Source organism: Mycteria americana, chromosome 4 (assembly GCF_035582795.1).
Source record: "Mycteria americana isolate JAX WOST 10 ecotype Jacksonville Zoo and Gardens chromosome 4, USCA_MyAme_1.0, whole genome shotgun sequence".
Taxonomy (NCBI): Eukaryota; Metazoa; Chordata; class Aves; order Ciconiiformes; family Ciconiidae; genus Mycteria; species Mycteria americana.
Window position 1 is genome coordinate 50,568,141 of NC_134368.1, and position 20,970 is coordinate 50,589,110.

The 20,970-nt window shown below is 44.0% G+C and overlaps 2 protein-coding genes and 1 long non-coding RNA gene across 11 annotated transcripts in view; 1 reads left to right on the plus strand and 2 right to left on the minus strand.

Moving 5' to 3' along the window:
- Positions 1-1,278, minus strand: part of ARFIP1 (ARF interacting protein 1) — a 45,213-nt gene extending 43,935 nt beyond the window's left edge. For 2 of the 8 annotated variants that reach the window (XM_075500454.1, XM_075500453.1), the window contains exon 1: positions 501-715. The gene's annotated coding sequence lies outside the window, so the exon portion shown is untranslated. Of the gene's footprint in view, positions 1-183; positions 203-500; positions 716-1,061 lie in introns of those variants that run through there. The other 6 variants (XM_075500451.1, XM_075500452.1, XM_075500456.1 and 3 more) reach the window with 5 other exon arrangements.
- A 78-nt stretch (positions 1,279-1,356) lies between these two features.
- Positions 1,357-6,092, plus strand: TIGD4 (tigger transposable element derived 4). The gene has a single exon (XM_075500448.1). It carries the CDS (start codon positions 1,498-1,500, stop codon positions 3,034-3,036), a length of 1,539 nt encoding a protein of 512 aa, XP_075356563.1. The 5' UTR covers positions 1,357-1,497; the 3' UTR covers positions 3,037-6,092.
- Positions 6,093-12,277: 6,185 nt separating this feature from the next.
- LOC142408681 (uncharacterized) lies at positions 12,278-20,927 on the minus strand. Of its 2 annotated transcripts, XR_012775374.1 has the most exons (4): positions 20,839-20,927; positions 18,194-18,338; positions 14,331-14,464; positions 12,278-12,316 (listed from the first exon to the last, which is right to left on the minus strand). It is a non-coding gene; the product is annotated as an uncharacterized LOC142408681 (long non-coding RNA). The 2 variants fall into 2 exon arrangements; XR_012775373.1 differs by lacking the exon at positions 12,278-12,316 and having other exon boundaries at positions 14,181-14,464.
- Between the last annotated feature and the right edge of the window lie 43 nt (positions 20,928-20,970).

Sequence of the window (20,970 nt, forward strand, 5' to 3'; positions counted from 1 at the left end):
AGGTTTCCTTTCTCTCTTGTAACACCCAGCTCCTACCAAGCTCAGGCTCTGCCCGCCTTCTTCGGGTGCCCACCACCCCCAGGAGCTGGGCCCCCGCCGTGAACCCCGCAGACAGGCAAAGCACCCCAACCAGCACCGCACTCCCGACCCCTACGGCAAGGGCACCCGCCCAGCCGCCGGCACCTGGGGCGGCGGGCAGGACGAAGCGGGCGCTGATGAGCAGGGGCAGCCCCAGGTGGGCCCCGCTAGGGGCTGCGGGCTCCCCGCACGCCGCCGACAGGCCCAGTCACCCGCTGCCCGCACCCACGGGCTGCCGGGGAGGCCGGGGAAGCGGAGGGCGCTCCCGCGGTGCGACACGTAGCACGGGACGGGACGGAAAGGGAGGTGAGGTGCGGCCCTCCCCGCCCCGCTGCAGCGACCACCGCGCCGGGCTGGGCCGGGTCCGACGCGAACCCCGGGCCCAGCGGCCCGCCCCGGCCTCACCCCGCCCCGTCCCTCACCTGCCGGCGGCGCTGCTGCTGCCCCGGAGGCGTCGTGCTGAGGGGGGAGGGAGGACGGGACGGAGGGAGGGAAGGGGGGGGAAGGAGGAAGCCGGGCGGGGCGGTGCTGGTGCTCCCTGTCCAGCTTTATTTTCTTCCTTCTCCGGTACCAGCAGGAGCCGGAAGCGCTTGGCCGGAAAGGCGGCTGACGGCGGCCTCGCCGGGGAGGCGCGGCGGGCAGCGGCCTCTCTAGGCTGCGGCGCGCGTGTCTATGGTCGCTGCCCGGCCGAGCCGTAGCCATAGCAACCAGAGCCGGGGCCGCCGCTCCTCACCCGCCGCCGGCGACGCCCGCCCCGCCCCGCCCCGCCCCGTCCTGCCGTGCCCTCATCGCCCTGCCGTGCCGTGCCGTGCCGTGCCCTGCCCTGCCCTGCCCTGCCCTGCCCTGCCCTGCCCGCTCCTCCTCTCCTGCCGGCGCTTGTATTTTGCTACTGCCCGGCGGAGGCCTCTGGAAGGGCGGTCCGGCTCGGGGGGAGGCCGAGGGGGTGCCCAGAGGCGAGGAGGCGGCGGCGAGGGGCTCCTCACCCCCCTCCGCTGGCGGCGCGGGGGGAGGCGGCGGCTCCTCCCAGGGGAGGCCAGGGAAGGGGGCCCGGGTGGGTACACTGGTCACTGCGGTGCTGGCGGCCGTGTCCGGCCCGCTGCGTGTGTGCGGGCAGGCTCTCCCCTCGTCAGGCCTGAGGTGCGGTTCTGGGCCTGCTGCTCAGCGCTGGCGGCGGCCCCGGGCTGTGGAGCCCGCTCCCCAGCCAAGGCGGTCGCAGCATTAAGCTTTGCGGCGGTGGCGTGTGTGTGCGGCAGCTGTAACGGGGAGGCTGCTCCAGCCTCTGCCAAGTGCCATGCCTGTGAGATCAGAGCGCGGTCTGGAAAACCGGCCTCATGGAAGGCGCCCGGAGCCGAACGCAGCAGAGCAGGAGCGTGGCAGCACGCGTGTGGATGTGCGCGCCTGCAAGCCGTGCTCGGCACCATGGCAGAGGCTTCGGGAAGTCCTCTGCCCGAACCCGTAGTGAGGAGGAAAAAAAGCATATCTATTGAGGAAAAAATTGACATCATAAGTGCTGTGGAAAGTGGCAAGAAAAAGGCAGACATCGCAGCCAAGTACGGCATAAAGAAGAATTCCCTGTCTTCAATTATGAAGAATAAAGAAAAAGTTTTGGAAGCCTTTGAGACTTTACGATTTGATCCTAAAAGAAAAAGACTAAGGACTGCTTTTTATACCGACCTGGAGGAGGCATTGATGAAGTGGTACAGAATTGCTCAGTGCTTGAATGTGCCGGTAAACGGTCCTATGTTGCGCCTCAAGGCTAACGATTTTGCCCAGAAGCTTGGACATAGTGATTTTAAATGCAGTAATGGCTGGCTCGATCGTTTCAAGTCAAGGTATGGTTTAGTTTTCAGAGCTCAGCCTGTAGAAGCAGTTGCTACTACTACAGTGGATGCTCCAACTCTTTGGTACCAAACTGTTCTTCCTTATTATTTAAATGATTATCAGCCAAAAAACGTGTTTTATATAAAGGAGACTGGATTGTTGTATCAGATGTTACCACATAATACATTTACATTTAAAGGGGAAACTTGTTCTGTAGGTAAACTAAGCAAAGAGAGAATAACCGTAGTGGTGGGTACAAATATGGATGGCTCTGAGAAACTTCCTTTGCTTGTTATAGGAAAAAACAAAAGTCCATGCTGTTTCAAAGATGTGAAGTCACTACCTGTGACTTACAAAGCAAACGATATGGCGTGGATGACTTCAGACGTGTTTGAACAGTGGATGCATAAACTTGATGACAGATTTCAAGGACAGCAGCGACGAGTAGTTATTCTTGTTGATTCTCTCCCAGCTCACACAGAAGTAAAGAACCTGAAGTCTGTCAAATTAGTGTTCTGTCCTCCAGACTCTTCTTCATGTATAGCTATGAAACAAGGGGCTATCAGAAGTCTGAAGGTTAAATACAGGTGCTGTCTTATCAAGAGATTTGTTGACTGCGTAGAAGGTAATAAAGAGTTTATGCTCACTCTTCTTGATGCAATTGAGATGTTGCACCTGTGCTGGAGGAAAGTAACACCAGAGACTATTGTAAAAAGTTACAATGAAGCAGGATTCAAATTAGAAACCATGGCAAATGGTAATGACACAGAGATTGAAAGTGATTTTGATTTGATTGCACATGCACAGGCAGCTGGAGTGCAGTTTCCAGAACGTTTGTCTTTGGAGGAATATGCAGCTCTAGATGACGGCTTGGTAACTTGCGAAATCCCCACAAATAATGAAAGGATGTGTGCCAAAGAAAGCACATCAGATAAAGCTGGGACATCTGTTGGTGATGAAGATGAGGATGAAGGTGATCGATTTCAGGGAGCTGAACAGCCTTTACCATCAAAAAATGAGGCTTTGAGTGCTTTAGATACCCTTCGAAAATTTCTCAGAAGTCAAGACACAAATGATTCTCTTCACGATTCACTAGCTGACCTGGAGAATTTTATTCAACATGCAGCATGTAAATAAATATTTTAGCAAAGTGTGAAAGCATGTTATTGAAAAAAAGGAATTATGCAAGTAACCAAAAATAGGCAGTTTAATAACGAAGTGTTGCTGCAGTGTTCTCTAGTGTGTCTTGCTCAGGTGCCTAGATGTACGCAATGAAAGGACTTTGAAATTATGAAAAAGGGCTGTGAACTGAAGTCTTCCACAAAATCAGGAGGAAAGAACACAAAATTTGGGGTGGAGAGAGGAAATAAGTTGAACCTTTAAAATTATAACTGTAGTAAGTACAGTGGAGGCAAAAGAAATTCTCTGAGCAGTTCGGTGCACTCAGGATGAACTGGTGCTCACTTGGAATTCTTTCTTCAGGAAGAGATGAGCACTTCTTCACATCGATAATTTCACCGGTGTCTTTGGTATCGTTGACAGTGGAACAGTAAATACCTGTGAGCTTGGTGCTTTTGATACTTAAGCAAAAAATGGAATAGCACAGAAAATACATGCTTAAGTTCTGAGAACTAAGGGGTTTTTAAAATAAATTTTTTTTGTCCTTGTTCAAGAATTCTGGCCATAGTTTGTTCTTGCAGCAGATGATGAACAGCAGAAAGTTAGCAGCTTTGGATGTATTGTTCTTAAAGCTGTTCATGTGTGGATACACGTGAATGGCATAATCATTTATCCGAGAGTCAAAAGGCAAACAAACCTTTACTTGGTCTTTGAAGAGGTCAAAAAGGAAGGTCATTCTCTCCCTTTCAGCCATTTTGGTATTTGGATTTGATGTAGGTCCTTCTGTGCAACTCCATGTTTTTCTACAGTAAATACAGAAAAAAATCAGCTTATGCAGTATCTGCACTCAAAACCTTCTGAACTCTTGTTTTATTTACTATACTTGAAGGCTTTGCTGCAGGAGTCAATGCACCAATGCAGTGCACTATTAGAGGTGCCGTTAACAGGGGTGCTGTTCGCATGAAAGCAGTGTGAAGTTGAGCACATCGCAGTACATTTACACATCTTCAAGTATGGAGTTCAAGCAGTGTAATCATACCAGAGCCAAAAATCTCAATTTGTTTGAGACATACTGTTTGTGACTTTTTTCAAAACCTGTTCTAAATATTTTCCATATCTACCAATTGTAATTTTTTCAAAAGTTAGAGATAATAATTTTTCTATTTTAGAGGAAGAATAAAATATTTTATGGAAGCCCTTTAGGAAACCTGTGTAATAAAGAATCTGTTATGGTGCCTGTAATTAAACCATGAGAAACAATCTCTTGCTTACTTGAATCTTCAGTTTTCAAGAAATAGTTTGGCTAAAGCTTTGTTTACTGTTCTTGCTGGTGGAGGACAGTTTATCCATTTCTAAAAGCGTTTCAGAAAATGTATCAAATTGTTGGAAGACAGTGCAAATATTGGGGGGGCGGGTGGGTGAGAAAATGCCTATGGCTAAACTGTATGAATGTTTTACTAGGAGCCCTACAAAAAACTCCCACAAACTTCTGGTTTCTTATTATGCAGTATCTGATGTGAACTCTGTCCAAAGAATATCCTGATGAAATAAGAAATTTCTGTTGAAATTCCCATAAATAAAGTCGCACAGGGAGATTTACAGATTCTGTGAAAGAGGTACCCCTCTGTATTATCTCTGTTAACTATGCATTTTGTTAAAATGCAAAGTCTTTTAAATTTGGAAGCTGTGTCAAATAAATCAACACATTTTGCTTGCTTAAATACTTTAGAACAAGCTTATGAAAAGCACTTTTTATTTTGGCTAAGCTTATTTTAAGTTCATATAAATCCCACAGAGCCCTATGGATAGTTTTCTTATAGTAATCTTTTGATTTAAAATCCATGGTTTTCTTTGCAATAGCTTCTCCTGCTAAAGGCAAGTTTAGGGAAAAGTTTCTATTATCCGTATAGTAAATCTGTATATTCTTTAAAATTCAACTCCGTGTGGACGTCATCGGCCCAGGATCCGGTAAGGAGACTCTCTGTTTCCTTCTAAGAGAATTCTGAGTGTGAAGTGTTGGATCTGAGTGAGAAAGACCTGTGTAAGTAAGCAGCAAATCTTGGTTAAACAAGGGTTCGATCTACAAGAAGTGTAGTCTTTGCCAGACGAGGCTTAGAAAATCAGGAGATAGGAAATAACATTGTTAGCTGATGACAAAGGAAGTAAATTACTGAGTGCTGTCATACTGCCTCATGAAAACAACAGGAAGGATTTACTGATTTGGCCTGGACTTTGAAGGTGAATTGTGGAACTTGCTTTAAAAAACGTACAACCCATTGAAATCCCCTATCTTTAGAGAATATATGACTTTTTCCTAGCCTCCTAGTTCATTCTGAGAAGCCAAGCTAAAATGCACTCACTGAAACTATTTTTTTAGGTCAGACGCTTTATATTCTAACACTATAGCTTTCAAAATTATTTAGGAGCACAAATATTTATTTTCACTTGGATTTTGGTCACATTTATAGTCGAACAGAGAAGGTGAAATCCAGTTTGAAGCTTGTTGCTATTTCTGGTGTTTGTTCACGGGGAAGCGCAGGCTCCTCAGCTCCGAAATGCTAGCAGTGAAAAAGGAAGTGGTACGCTATGTAAATGTTAGTCATTGCAGCCCGTGTGCACAGGTTGGGCTAGAGATTTTTTTTACATTGTCTAGGTAGACCACCAGGACGCTGGCTTTTTATGTCTGGGGTGGTATCTCTTGGAGGGAGAGGAAGAATATTGCTTTAGACTGCACCATATTTAAAAATAAGAACCTTTTCTATAAAAGGCAGATTACTAAGGCTGTCATTTGCTTTAATACTTCAGATATTAGTTTGGAGAACTATGTGCTTTTTCCTGTACGCTTTTCTGCTTTATGCTGTAGTTGGATAATAATTATGTGCTTTGGCATCAAAATCAGTGAGGTCACTTTAAGTAACCCAAAGCTACTTCTAGAAGTGTGAACTGAAAAGATGAAGTTTTAAGAATATAAGTAACTTCCAAACAAGGCCAAAATAGAAAAAAAATATTGGAACATATATTTGATATCATCAAAAGCATCCTCAGAGTCATTCCTGAGACAAGAAATATGTAAAACTAAGTATGCTTTTCAAAATATATCTGTATTTGAAAATTTTAATAAATACTACTCTATTTCTGATTGTTGTGTGTGTTACTGTTGTGTGTGGTTCTGGATACCTTTCAGATCCATAAAACGACATCTCCCTTTAAAATTGTTACTCAAAGGAACTCACCTCTAAAGGTAAAAGCAAATTAACAAGTTTTTGCACCTTTAGGCAAAAACAGAAGAGAGGGGCCAGTCAGGGATTTCTAGGAAAGCAATCCACACGTGCCTCTGTACCCACGATCTGTGACATTTTGATAGCTAAGTAATCAAAGGGAGTAAGTAATAGATGGTTTCTCATTATTTATTATGTAAGGCTCCAGAATGAGTCTCAAACACGCAGAATCTTTAGTGACTGTAAATTTTAGAAATGCCATACTACTTTGTTAGCTAGTATTCTTACAGTAGAAAACAGCAATCATAAGCAAGTATTAATTTCAGTTAATTTCAGATCATTTTTCTTTCTTCTCTCTACCACCCGGGAAAGTATGTTGGCTCAGGTAGGCAACCAATTTTTCAATGAACAGTAGGAGCGGATTTAGTCAAATTTAACTGCAACAATTTCATAAATGTCAATTATAACAGTAAAATATTAGTAGAATACCTTCAAGATTTTTTTGGTGGTTGTGTTCACTGAAATGGTAGAATGAACATTGGCCTACTCAACAGTTAACTAAAACGTGTGGTGACCGGGCAACCATGGCATGCAATGACAGCGTTTCACATTATTTTCTTCCTTTAGTATCAATAAAAGTTGGTGCTTCCTTTTTTTGGGAGGCAATTGTTAAAGGAGAACTTTGTGAAGTTCTTACTGGGGCTATCGCTGAAGAAGAGATTTTATATTTAACCAAGGAAGTTGGTATCTGTATCTAGATGTTTTAATATGACTATTTTGGGGTTTCCTTTCTTGAAAATCCGAACCAAAATCAGTCAATTCACAAGCAAACAACTCTCTTCTAATTGAAATTTTTGCGATGTGATGAGTGACAGTGTACTTCTTATTGATACATTCATTAACAAGGGAAAAATCTTTGCAACAGATGAAAAGAGAACAATTTTATGTCTGACAGCCTGTTTTTACGCACAGCTTTTGTATTGCTACAGCGGTGATGTATAGAGATGTGATTCCCTTTTACTGATACACCTAGCTGTGGTATAACCACATAATTGTTATATGAGATTACTAATTCAAGCATAGCTCGTTGCCTTCTTGCTAGTACAGTTACTCCATTTGAGATGTATTTTCTCTCTTACAACTGTAGCCGTTTAACTGTGTCAGTCTAGTTAAACTATACAACTTCTGGGTTAAGGCAGAGCGGGAAAACCAGTAGTGTCTGGCTAACCTTTTCATAGCTGTGTCACCTCTGCTCCTGGAGCAGAATGGAAAAGTGTAAATTACAAATTACTGCAATCAGTAACATGAACAAATACCACACTGAATTACCAGATCTGCTGAGTGAGAAGATGCCATATTTACAGCAATTTTTAAAATGCCTCACTGTGTTTTACAATATTTCAGCTGAAAGCCACGTTCTTCCTAAGCTTTCATGCCATCATACCTCTGGTGCAACTTTCCAGTCTTGCATGTGAATAGCACCAAGGGGAACAGGTCAAGCCCCTCAGCGCACACGTGGCTACAACCCATGCGAATTGTCAGCCTGCAAACAGGTCATCGGCCACGTCACGGGGGCGGTGAGCTCCAGAGCTGGTTTGCATCCTCCACTTCTCCTGTGTTTGTGTTGTTTTGTGTGCCTGTGCGAGCGCTTGCTTATAATCACCGGGGTGGTGACTCATCTGTCTGAGAAAGTTGTGGTCCGATGGGACGGTGCAACCTCACCCCAAATGCCAAATCAAACACCGTTCATAATATATTGATCGGCTGTTTGAAAACTCTGCAGGACCCAGGATTGCCAATAGAGACATCCCAGGAGGGTGGTAAGAGGGCTCAGCTCTCCTGCCCCTTGCTTAGTAGCAAAGCTGAGGAGCCCTACTGTCCGGAGAAGCTCTTGCCAAACACTCGCTATTCAAGAAGGATCACTTTGACGTGTGATAACTAGTTGCTGGATTTCCCATCTGAAGTCATCCACTTCTCGAGACATGTGCTGTGGGGTGCCACCGTATCATGCATACAAGGAGACAACTTACTGAAACCACTGCTTTACTTCTAGCAGCGTTGGTACCTTATACTTCTAAGCTGTATAAATGATGCAATATGATATTTTGCTATTCAAAATTGTATTTCTTTCCTCTTCCACCTTTTTTCATCCATTGCCTTCTAGCGTTTTATATTAATTGATATCCTGCTAATTCTAGCGTTAATGTTAGGATCGTTGGCACAACCTTCTGGCAAGCCACTTTTCTCCTTACCCTCCCTATTTCTAATACTGTCTTTTGCAGGTGGTATTTTTGAATCATCTCATGTATCAGCTAGTCTCACCCTCTTGGTACACATGCTCGTGATCTCAGGCCCTAATTTCTCCATTGCTGTATTTAGTGGCCTTCCCAAATCCTTGCTTCATTTAGCCAAGAACATTTAGTATGTCCGTATTTCTTTTTGTCTTGTCTTTTTGTAGAGGAGGGTGAGCAGTGCTTTTGCCAGCGGTCTCCCGGGATGTCTGAGAGAATTGGTAATAAAACACGTAATCTTTCTCTCCTGTCTCCATTTTTTTCTTCCGTCAGTGGTCCCTTCTGATCTGTACTTTTGAGATTCTCAATTTGACATTTATTATCTTCATCTAAACTGTTCCCTTTTCTCTTTCATCTCTTACCCTTATCTGCCTGTATAGCAGCCTTGCCACAGTTCACTTTTACATTTCCATTTCTAAATATCATAGCCCTAACCTCAGCTCTTTGGATCTTTCTTCCCTCCTCTTTTACTGGCCCCATCTAATGTTTAAACTATGTTTCAAACTCCCTTTTCCTCCTTTCTGTGATTTGATGTCTATTTCTTTTATCCAAAACCCAAATATTTATCTCTTTCTGGAGACAACCAGATTTTTACTGTCTATTTTACTCAGTGTGTCTTCATGATACCCTTAGATCAAAGATTATGTAATGATTAGAAGTATGTTATTTTCCCTAAATTTACCTCTTTGCATTTTGTTTTCTCCCATTCCTTATTCCCAGCACTTTCAAGTCTTTCCTTCGTTTGAGCTTTTCTTTTGTGCTCCTGATCACCAGCATGAATCTGATTCATTTTTTAAGCTTGTAAAAAATTAAACCCACAAACAAAACCTGCACAAAGAAAGCATTTGGGGCTATTTGTTTACATAGCTAACTGTGTTACAATGTTGCATAAAATAAGATTAAAAGCCAGCTCAGACATTAGCTAGTTTCTATCAAGGGTTTTTTTTTTGAATTTACATTTTTTGTTGTTTATTTTCACTCTGATTTTTCCTATTGCAATAGTTGTTTGTGAGTTTTCAGATAATTATGGCCTGTTTGTCTTTGTAGTCAGCCCATATGGCCTGCGATCTTGGAGAAAAGCAGGTAGATCATAAAAAGAAGGAGTCAAAAGGCGAGGTCCTTGTCCATTCAGATTCCCCTGCAGGAGAGCAAGGAGAACTTGTAACTCGGGTTAAACAGAACTTTTTATGCAAAACCAATAGTCAGAGTCCTCTGAAAGTCTCCACATCCATACACAAATCAGCCACAGAAACTGATACGAGGGATAACACCACAGGTTGTCTGAATTTAGGACGGCAAGAAATGGCCGCTCATAATTCAGCTCCACTCCGAAATTAATTGACACCAGGGTTTTTTTCGCAGAGCTAAGGAGACGTGGTCTATGTAAACCATAGGTCACTGCACTGCCCAGGGCTCATCCGCGTTCAGTAGGCAAACAGAAATTGGCCTAGAGACAAAGCAAGGCTGAAACAGCATTTCTGCGTAAGAGCAGTATTTCTGTATAGTCTAGGAGTTGCAGGAAGAGTCAGATGAGCTTGAAAATTGGCACGGCATTTCAGAAGTTACCGAGAGACACTTCGTAGTACGGGCTTGGGATCTCTGCGTTAAAGAGATACTTAATTACGTGCAGTTCCCAACAACTAGAGAACTATTTTTGAAAAGCTGGCTTGACGCATATCAATTTTACAGCTCTGAGAAAACGTGGCAAAGGGCGTTACATTTACATTCAACGCGTGGCACAGACAAACGTTACAAGTCAAATTCTAGCAGAGACAGACCCTCAGTTCCCTGTGGGAGCTAAGGGTGACCAGACGCAGTGCATGTATGGTGAGCACGTGCGGGGAAGCGGGAGCAGACGTGGCGTACGCTGTAGACGTGCACCAGCAAGACAGAAAAGACGAGTACAGGCAGACAGAGCTACAGGCGCTCGGCTCCGCTTGTTGAATGACTACAAAGGACTGTCCTATGCCCCGTCCAAAGGGCTTTCCCTACATGCCCCGTTACCAACCCAATTTTTGCAAAAAGCAAAGGAAATCCTCTTATGAACTGAAAGAGATTAAGATTTGATAATCTCTTGCCAATTTGGCAGTGTCGTGCTTCATACCCTTGTAGCACACAGAAGTTGGCAGCAGAAACCAGAACTATAAAAGGTAAAGCTGAAGTAAATGCACAATGAAGCTTGTAGGTTTTTATGTCATGTTCTTACCTGGCCTTTACTCAGTCCATGTGGAGTTAGCAGCATTACTACAAGGGGCCACCTGAACATCCCCTAAATCAGACAGCACTTTCAAAGATTTGTCAAAATCTAATTTAACGCCAGCAACTTGCCCACCACTGCTAACAGGAGACGATTTGGCAAACTTAATGCTTGGATGGTTAGAAACCATCTTGTGATTGCATCTTAAATATTCATGGTTAAATAGCAACCAAGAGGCTTTAGGAAAATAAGAGGACTTGATAATTCCCTAACAGTACCTACACCATTATCTATAGGCAGCCTTAATGCACATGTGCAACTCCAAACCTGTATTCCTATTTAAATGTCAGTGTTGATCTGGCGAGGACTAATACTGGGATGGCAGATATCATCCTGGGCAATGAGATTATATGAAATTTACGTTCACGTAAGCTTCCTGAGGGATTATTTAGAATGGGGATTAGGGGGCTTTATGAATTTCAAACTTCCTTCGGATTTCTTCATCTTCTCACCTCATCTCAAAGAGGGGAGAACCCAGTGGCTTGCAGTGGTGCAGGCTCACAGCGGGTAGCATGATCATTTTGAATGGCCGCCTTTGTGGGCAGCTCTGCCAGTGTTTGCCGGCATATTAGTCTGCAAGAATTGGGAGGAAATGCTGCAACCTATGGAAAACAGCCCTTACGCTCCGGCCAGCGGGAGGTGTAACTGCTGCTCTGCCTCCTGAGTGGGTTGAGCCAGGCTCTTACCAGGATGCTGACTCCTCAGGCAAGGCGCGTATTTGTGAGATTACATCTTCAGAAAGCAGAAATGCAGGTACTGGTTTGCTTTTCATCATTCATCCTGCACCCTCCTTCCTGTCTGCCATTCCAGCTCCTCGGAGATTAAAAATTCCCCGTCAGCCGCCTGCACGATCCGATCAGCCCCCCAGTTCAGAAACCTGAGATAGTTCCGTGCCATCCACCCGCCTGATTTACAGGCTTTAAATATAGCTCCTATCTTTGGCAGGCATCTTTTTCCTTTTTTTGAGTACCAGATATTTGCATTCTCTAAAAGCATTTCCAGCTCTAATGGGAAAAGAATGAGTTGTGGACCTCAAGTGAACTCCACGTTCCTCCACCGTGTGGAGATACAATTATAAGAATTTATATCAGGCGGAGATCTGCCCTTACTGACTTCCAGGGCGGTTGTAGACTCAGGCTATGTGCGGATTGACCTTTGCAGACATGGTGGGAGACGTAAAACTTCACAATTAAGTAATCAGAATCAAAATGGATTAACAGAGGAATTATACATTCACTTCCAGGAAGCCTCTGTTTCCTATAGGATCATATCGACGATTCTTTCCATCATGGGTTTCATTACCAGCCATTAGCACTGACCTCTTTACTCTGCAGCTGCCTGTAACTAGACGAATGCCAATTCTCGCAGAATTTTCATATTGCTTACCTTGTACCTTGTACACAGGGTACACCTAAGTATAAAAATGGTACCTTTTGACAGGAGATCAGCCTTCAGAGAGCAGCATATAGGCAGTGTAGCAGCCTGTCAGACCCAGGAACTTCTCGCTTCACACCGCACTTGGTGCACCTGCACTTTGGCACGGAGGTGTGACTGTGGCATGGACAGGTACATAGAAAAGGAGCCAGAGGAGTCAAAGGGTATTGGTTGTATAGTGCTATTAGGATACGTACCTGGGCTGCTAGCCCATACTGAAGTATATTGCACTGACACAGCTCTCTACAGCAACCAAAAGAAATCTAATGAAGGTATGCCGACTTGCACTGCTGTCACAGATACCAGTCCAAACATGGATCTACCTGAAAATGACCTACAACACATCTAACCCAGCTGTTTGGAAAGGATTCCTCCCATACCAGACTCAAGGGGGAGGAAGGGGACATAGACAGCTGCTTGTATTTTGGCAAACTCAACGTTTCTACAGTTTATACAAATTCATGAGGTTTCACTAAGGGACATTTTGGTACGCTCAGCACTTGCACAACGTAATCAAATTCTTAAGGTTTCACTAAGTGACAGCTATATTGCAACTTAAATATGAAGCCATTCTGTATATTCACACAAAATGAAGTGAACAAACACATAAACTCTCTTTAACTGTGTAATAAACAGGCATAGTTTCTCATGGGGAATGAAGAAAGGCATATCTCAGACAGAAAGAAACAAAAATAAAGTAGCAGAAGAGACAAGGCAAAATTCCTGATTATTTTTTTTTCAGGTAGTCTTGCAGCACTGTAGTCAGCTATACTGAGCTGAAAGTTAGTTAACACGGGGTGCTGAGAAGTGGTGCTTTCTGCCATAACTCCACCCAGCATATCCCTCCCTGGGTTGTGACCGATGGCATTTTGGCTGAGTAAAATATCACAAAAAAAATATTATCACCTGCATGAAGAGCTTAGATATACCACGTGATTAAATGTACCACGTGTTGGGACAGGACACTGTTTTCAGAGAAGTAACAATTGTAGGCAAGATACTACTTGCGTTGCCTGCTGAAAATGAGGGTGCAAGTACATGACTTTCCAGGTTTCAGCATGGCGTCTAAATGACTTCAGATACCATGCAGAAGTTTACAAATTCCTGAAAAAGCGTCCTTGGCATTGCAAAGACTGTACAAAACTCAGAGAGTTAGCAATCTGTGTGCTTAATACGATCACACTGACAAAGGGACTTATCACACAGTAGCATCTGTGATGGTCAAACCAGTATTAACAATATAGTGCCATAGAAAATACTTTAATTGCATTTTTTTTTTAATATCATGTTTCCAAAATATACTTAAGTCCATTTTAAAATAACCACCTATGCTTCATTGCTTCAGTCCCAGTTTCCACCGGCATAGAAGAGAGGGCAAAAACGCCTTCAGGAGCATCAACACTTTTCTGTGCAGGGCCTAAAGTTAAAAAAGCACATGCTCAAAACGCAGGCTGAAAGCCATCCACACAGCCTTAATTTAGCTTCTTGCTTATAAATACAACCTCTCAGTAGACTATCACACTTTTTTCCTTTAATATGTGTCTGGTTTTCTGCCAGATGCCACCTCTTTGATTCCGCTGGGACTATTTACATGCTTAAATACATGCACAATTTTGCAGAGCTGGACTAAGACAGGGCTGGAGCCTGCCCCCATGATTTTAAAGGGCGACTCGTAACACTAGACTAGAACTGGGCACTTGAGTTAGATCTTTTAAAGATATTTAAATGACCAACTAGGAAAATACACTTTTTCAAAGTATCTAGGAACCAAAGTTGTCCCAGATCAGATATCCATACTCTTGAAAGTAGTTAGTGCTTATTTGCATCTTTGCATATCTAAGTAGCTTTAAAAAAGCTCATCTTTAATGTCTCTTTATAGTCTGGACTTCACATTTGTGAAGTAAAGTTCAGTAATTACAGTGAAAATATGCAAAAGAAAAAGTAGAGAACATTTTAATTCAAGAACAGAGAAAGGGACTTAGATGGGAGGATCAAATGAGAGCTGCCACAGCCTAAAAAAAGTGTCAAGCAACATTTAAGCAGCATTATTTTAGGACATCAAAGTTTATCTTCAGATACTTAAGGTGTGGCTGGAAAAATCTTAGTACTCACATTACAGTTTGGATGTGCTGATGTATTTTTTATGGTCCAGTATTACTGCAAGAATGTGCTTTTCAGATTTTATTCTCTTCTTATGAATCGTTCACAGCTGAGAAAATACCCTTCGATCAGTCAATTGAAGCACCCTAGAAATAAAAATAAGAAGGGTTTAGAAAAATCTAGTTTCCTTTCCCTCAAGTACCTTGTTTCTCTACACTTCATTTTACTAAATTCACCAATTATTACACCCAAGGCAGATTTATGTTTATTTCTTCAATCCTTTGCTTCATCCATCTCACATTTTATTATCTCTTTAAGAGAAATTCCAATTTCTCTTGTCTCTTTCTCTCTCTAAGTTTCAATTTCTATAGAGCACTGTGGGTTTTCTTCAAGCCAGATCTTAAGCTAACACTGACTTGAAAGTGACAGCTAATGAGTAGGCACCTCCGTGTAAGACACGCAGCGCTGACGTTCCAGGTAAAGATAATTCACCAGCCGACGGCTTTTTCCCCCGTTTAAGTTGCTGACTGCACATCTATTAACTGAGCTGGCACGTGAAAGCCTGCGGCCAGACAAGGCTCTGGTCCTGGTGCCGGACACCCAGGCAGCGCTTCTTCTCTTGCTCCCGAGAGCAGTCACACAGAATTTCCATTTTCTGCAGCGTTTTTCCAAATTGCACGGATATTCTTTTTAGCATTACAATTGTGCTGTCCGTCCTGTATCCGTCTGCGTACTGCCTATCTATCGTATCTATCGTACTGCGAGGTCTGCTCCCCTCCTGTGCCTACGCAGTCATTTCCATACAAAAAGACTTTATTCCTGACACTGGAGACTGCAGTCAGCTCCTGTTCTGAACACGCATTTGAGCACACTCACGTCTCGCTGCGAGGCATTTGAAGCAATTCGTTCCTCCTAGCTTATTACGTCCATACACACATGAGACTACTTTTGGGGTCCCCTTCTGGTCAGATGTCTTCCCAAACCTCTGGCGGGGAGTGGAAGAGGACCCTCTCCTGCCAACAGAATTTGCAGCGCTCCAATGAACTACTTGTTCCTTAAATTAGTTTTTCTTGGACCGTTTATACCAAATGTGGACTTAAAATACAAGTTTGGGATACATCGCAACCCTGCGGAAAATTCACATTTCAATCATTCAGTCTCTAATTCCACCCTAGACCCTAAGCATTGTAATGCATCATTTATATCATTATTTTCAAAGAATGAGACAAACCTTTAGCTAATAATTCCCTGGGCTGCTCTGCAAAGAAGTGAAACCCTGATTTGTTCATACATAAAAGATCAGGAAACTGAGCCAAGCCCTTTTAAAACCTGATGCATTTTATTTCAGTTTCATTCCATCACTCGCCACAAAGGATCCAAACAGAAGAGATTAATAAATTGTAGATTTCTGTCACAATAGCAATATTGTCAGAATTAATAGAAATGCCTGAAAACTCGATTCTCAGAATTGCATTAGGCAGACCCTGGTTGCTTGTCTGAGATGCTCATGGCTTCATGTCTCACAAGGGTGCTTTGCCCAGTTTTGAAATAAAGTGGGGCACAGCCTCTTGGCCCAACGGCCTAGGTTCTCCATGTTAAAACAGAGATTTTGGGGGGCAGAAGAGGGTGGCGGTGGGGGTGCACAGCTGCTGCCAGAGCTTGGGAGCACTCGGACCTTGCACAGCTGGGACAGAGCCCTTATTATTTAGCCGCCGAAGGGAACATGAAGCTGGTAGTGCTGAGATAAGCACAGGCTTTCCCCCAAAACAAAGCCCAAAGCTGTACTTCGGGGGGGTCATCCCACCTTTATCCAGCCTGCATTGAGACAAAGATACATCTCATGGAGTCTCACCTAGATTTCGGTGGTAGGAGTCTTGGAAGATCGCGGGCGAAGGATTTCATGGGCAAACCCCGCACTAGGCTAGATGGAGACACTGCTTGGGACTACCTACATCACGTAATAACGCTGTGTTTCGCTAGCGGTTGAATAAGAAGATGACTTTGCTGAGGAGAGGTCGTCCTTTCAGAAGTGCAGTCTTCAGCTGTGGATTTTGCCCAAAGTAAAGCTGAGCCCCCAGGAGAAAGCATGTTTCAAAACACAGTCAGTACTACAATGTAATACAGGCATAGTCTATTTCAGGATTTTACACACGTCACAAATAACTTAGGAAGCTTTTGGCACGTGCAAAATTTAAAATCCATGTACCGCTTTCCAACAAAGGCGTAGAAATGAAGTGTGCAGCTACACTTTGACGTAAGCCTGCCAGCACCCTAGCTGCACCCTGCTGTCTTTTTCATTTCAGAGGAGGTTTTCGATGTCAGAAGTCTCTCTTTGAATCCATTTTTCATTTTGCTAAAGGAAACTTAGATACAAACATCTGGATATTTTCAAGTATAGTTTTGTATTTTCTTTCTCTTCCTATTGAAGTCTCCAAAATATTATAACCATGATTTAATGGCCTGTGTTGCATGTAAGGAAGAACATAAAGAAAAAGACAATAAAAGAAAGCGGAAATTTACAATCCCAGTTAAGCAGAGAGGTATTTAAAACTGGCAGGTACTTCTTTTAATGCTTTTATTATCACTCTAATTTTAGTTATGTTATTTTATGATACCCAGTTAGGGCCAGTATCTCGTTGTTCTAAGCATTGTTCTAATTTATACTGGTGGCATTGGTTTCAGAAAGGTATAAAGCTTTTTCTTGAGCATCTCTGCAGCTGAAATAAAATGTAACTTATCTTTTCATATAATCCCGAATTGAGAGCGTTTACTGGAGAGAGAGCTTTATCTTCTACAACTCACCCAGGCAAAGCTTGCTCTGAAACAAGTGCAACCGTGGATGCGGTTCCAGATCCGTCTGAGGTTTCTACACAAGGATGCTGTGGATTTTAGCCTTGATTCTGCGGATTTTAGCCGTGATTCTGCAACTCTCACTTACCTCTGCAGCCCACAGAAGCACCATTGCAGCCGGCGCTCAGGCTGGCTTGAGAAGATCCCTCTGGGCTTTGCAAACCCTCCTTTGCTTCGGGGATTTTACTTTTCTTTTTCTTTTTTATGTTGCAGTGAATTGCAATACAGTGCAATTTCCCATTCTTTCCAGGCGTCTTGTGGGAAAATTTTACCCGTCCTTTCCCAACATGTGTCAGAGGCAGAAATAAGTCATTAAGGGACTGGCAGAACTTGACTGGCGCTAGCCCCTGCCTTCACTTCAGAGCAAGCAGATTAGCTGCTGACATCTGCGGCAGACAAGCTGCCCTAGCAGGAGTTTATAATAAAAGCCCTATAACTACCCAGCAGCTTGCTCCATCGCTTTCAAAAGTTCAGATGTTGTTGTTGTTGTTGTTATTGGAGTTTTCATAGGAAAACGGAACCAGAAGAGCGTGAGTCAAGTGGCTGCGGCGTTACAAAACATTTCTGGTTTTCTGAAAATGTCACACTGATGACATTCTGTAATCTCAGTGATGCAAACCTTTCTCTGATTAAGGAAGAACATTAGCAAACAGCCTAGCTAGGCAGTCAGAAATACCCTTTATAACATAAAAATCGATGAAACAGTACCAAAAGTGTGTGCAGATGTTTCCAGTGGGGTAACATACGCTGAAAACACCCAGGAAACTTAGTTGTCTCACCTGTGAAAAGACATTTCTTTTTGCCAAGGTGCATTGTGGATCCTAGTAAATATACTGAGGCCTAGGAAATTATCAGATACAATCTACCCCTCTTACAAAAATCATCTGTGACTGGAGCCACCTGGGGTTCCAAACGCACAAGTTTGTTTTGCCGCGAGGTTGCCACTATGGCGCTTGTTTGCCGTATTTCTCCTGTGGAGAGAGAAGCAGGTGGCTGGAGAAGACGACCCAGGCAAAGGCACTAACCTGGCTTCCCAGGCAGGCGACAGGGAGCCCGCTGGGAGTGCTCCAGGGGGAGCACGATCGCAGCGCTGGTGGGGGGGGACCGAGGTAGCGGCCCTTCCGTGACAGTCCGATTCTTCAGCATCCAAAGTATCTCGTTCCTCTTTCTCTACAATTTAAAAAAAAAAAAAAAAATAAAGTAGTCAAATGCATGCCAAGCTGCTTTTGTATCACTCTAAAGCCTTAATTAAAATGTAATGTGGCATGAAGTCATGTTTCCTGAACTTTAATTTGCCTTAGAAATCATTCATTGGGTACACACCAGTGGGTGGCTATCTTGCTCTCAAGGGGCAGTGACGAGTTCTTAGCTGAACGTGTGTCAAAAATAGTTGATGGGGATACGAGTGGGAAATGCTACAACCTATACAGAAAGACTGGAAGGGAAAAGAGGACAGGATATAGTCTTGTAGTTAGAGACAGGAGATAAAAATGCAGCAAAAGTACAAAACAAAAACCGCAAGTCCTTTCCTCTTTTCCCTTCCAGTCTTTCTGTCTAGGTTTACATTTTAGTAAGGGTGAGTGAGTTGGGCTGTCTACAGAACGGGGCAAAATAGCCAAAAACGCAGGGCGGGATAAACTGAGAGAACATGTTTGCAGCCCGTGTCGTATTAGAAAGACTGAGAGTGGCAAACCCGGGAAGGAGATGAGGAAGAAAGAGCAAGGAGGGTAACGCATCCTCTATGCAGAAATCAACGACGGATAAAAGTACTGTTAAAAAGCATGACTTTGCCTACTACTGACTAAAGCTAAAGAAGATCTGAGGCTGGACAATAGTAATAGCCTTAGGACCTGAGTCTATGCTCACCAAAACACAGGCAGTCCTTGCCCATGCTGCTCCAATGGCTGATTATCGGTTTTCCTCTCGCCGGACCAGACAAAGCCCCGGCACCTCTGAGCACATAGGAGATGCCTGGGTAGCCTCAATTTCTGGACTTTCATAATTGAGAGTATCTATATCAATTAGACACTATTACTATTACTTGGAACTTCTGTCATTTCTTAACAGGAAAATCTTAAAAGCATTCGCAAGTCTCACCTCTAACACTTCTGTCTGGTAAGTATTGTCATGTATGGCTATGACATCATATTAAAGAATATCTCCTTGAAATATTTAATTAGTCAGTCAGCAGTTTCATAACTCAGAGCTCCTCTTTATCTTCTTGTAGCTGCAATGTTGTAACTTCGCTTCGCTTTTTTCCCCCCACTGTTTTATGAAGTGCATAAAAGTACCTTGCCGCTACTAAGCAATCAGTTCAGATTTTTAGTTAACGAAATCATTCAAGTGTTTTAAATCTATTAACAAGCTGGTCATTAAATGAATCACTGACCTATTTCTCAGCTACTCGAGCTAAGAAACTATAACTGATGACCTATAAAAGCATCAGTGTGTTAAAAGAAATTATTAGCTGCAGAAGGAGAGCAACAATTGGTCACTTCAGCAGCTCCCACCAATCTAAACACAAAGATTCATCACTGCCAGCTTCAGCTAATTCACCAGAAATCACATTTTGACACAGACTAATGTCTAGGGGAAGTACCATGAAGCTGCTACACTGGCAGCGTACGTCTATTCTTCCTTAGTTTATTACTGGAAAATTTTACACAAGTATTTAAAATGGCTCAAACCTGGGATGCTCCAGAGTAAAATCTGGGGTGCGGACTCTCCTGGACTCAGAGGGATGAATTTTAGACCTAGCACTTATTTGTACAGTGGAACAAACCAAACCTATGGTCCAACCACCCCCCCTGCTTGGGGACAGGTATGGTTTAGATCCAGGTCCAAATTCTGAGCCCTGGCTAGGCCCACCCCATATAGCAAGAAGACTGAAAATGTTGGTTTTAACGTTGAGCTCCTCCGTTGCTCTTTCCCAGCAACAGGTGATACGTGGAAGCCCCTGGTGAACCCTCGCGTGTTTCTGAGCGAGCGGGCAGTGGCGGGGCGGTGGGCGCAGAGGATGGGTCAGCATGGGGGGGCACAGCCATGCCCCACGGTCTGCACGCCCAGCTGGAGACCGCCGGCGGGGGAGCGAAAATCAGGAGGAGGGAGGAAGGGAGGCAGAGTTACCTGCCCCCTCGCTACCTCCATCAGCCGTGGCACCGTGGACCCCTACGCCAGGCACTGCATCCTGGTGGGGCTCGAGACCTTCTGGCCCCGTCATTTACAGCCGTCGTCACACTGGCGTCTGAGCGCTTTCCGGCTAAGCCACCTGCTCCTAACAAAAAACAATGTGGTTTTCTGCTTTTTCCTCTTCCGCGGCTCAAACCAGCCCAAAATACCCGGTTACAGGCTGCCAAGCGAACCAGCCAGTTTTCCCGTTTGCTGGAGACAGCCCCGCTTGGGGGTTGCCTTTTGGGATCATAAATGCACGCAGCGTCCCACCGCGCCGGGGAGAACTACAGCTTGAAAACCAAGGGGGGGGGGGAACTACTGAAATCTGCTCAACCACCCCGAAAAGCAAGCTAAAACCTTCCTGCTAACACACATAAGTCATCTTCTGTGTCTGATTTGTATTTGTGCGATGTTCATCCCATGACACTGCGTGTAGATGAAGACAGATGGTGGTAAAGTTGGGAGTCAAAAAAGCAGAGGAGAGTAGCAGCGCGCTCACCTACAGCAGAAAGGTGCTTCAGCCGAGTTAGTGCTTGAAGAGCAACAACTTTTTTTTTTTTTTCGTCTTTCTTTTGCAATCATTGCTCACTTGACAGGCCCAGACGGAATTACATCACTTCCTAAAAGCCAT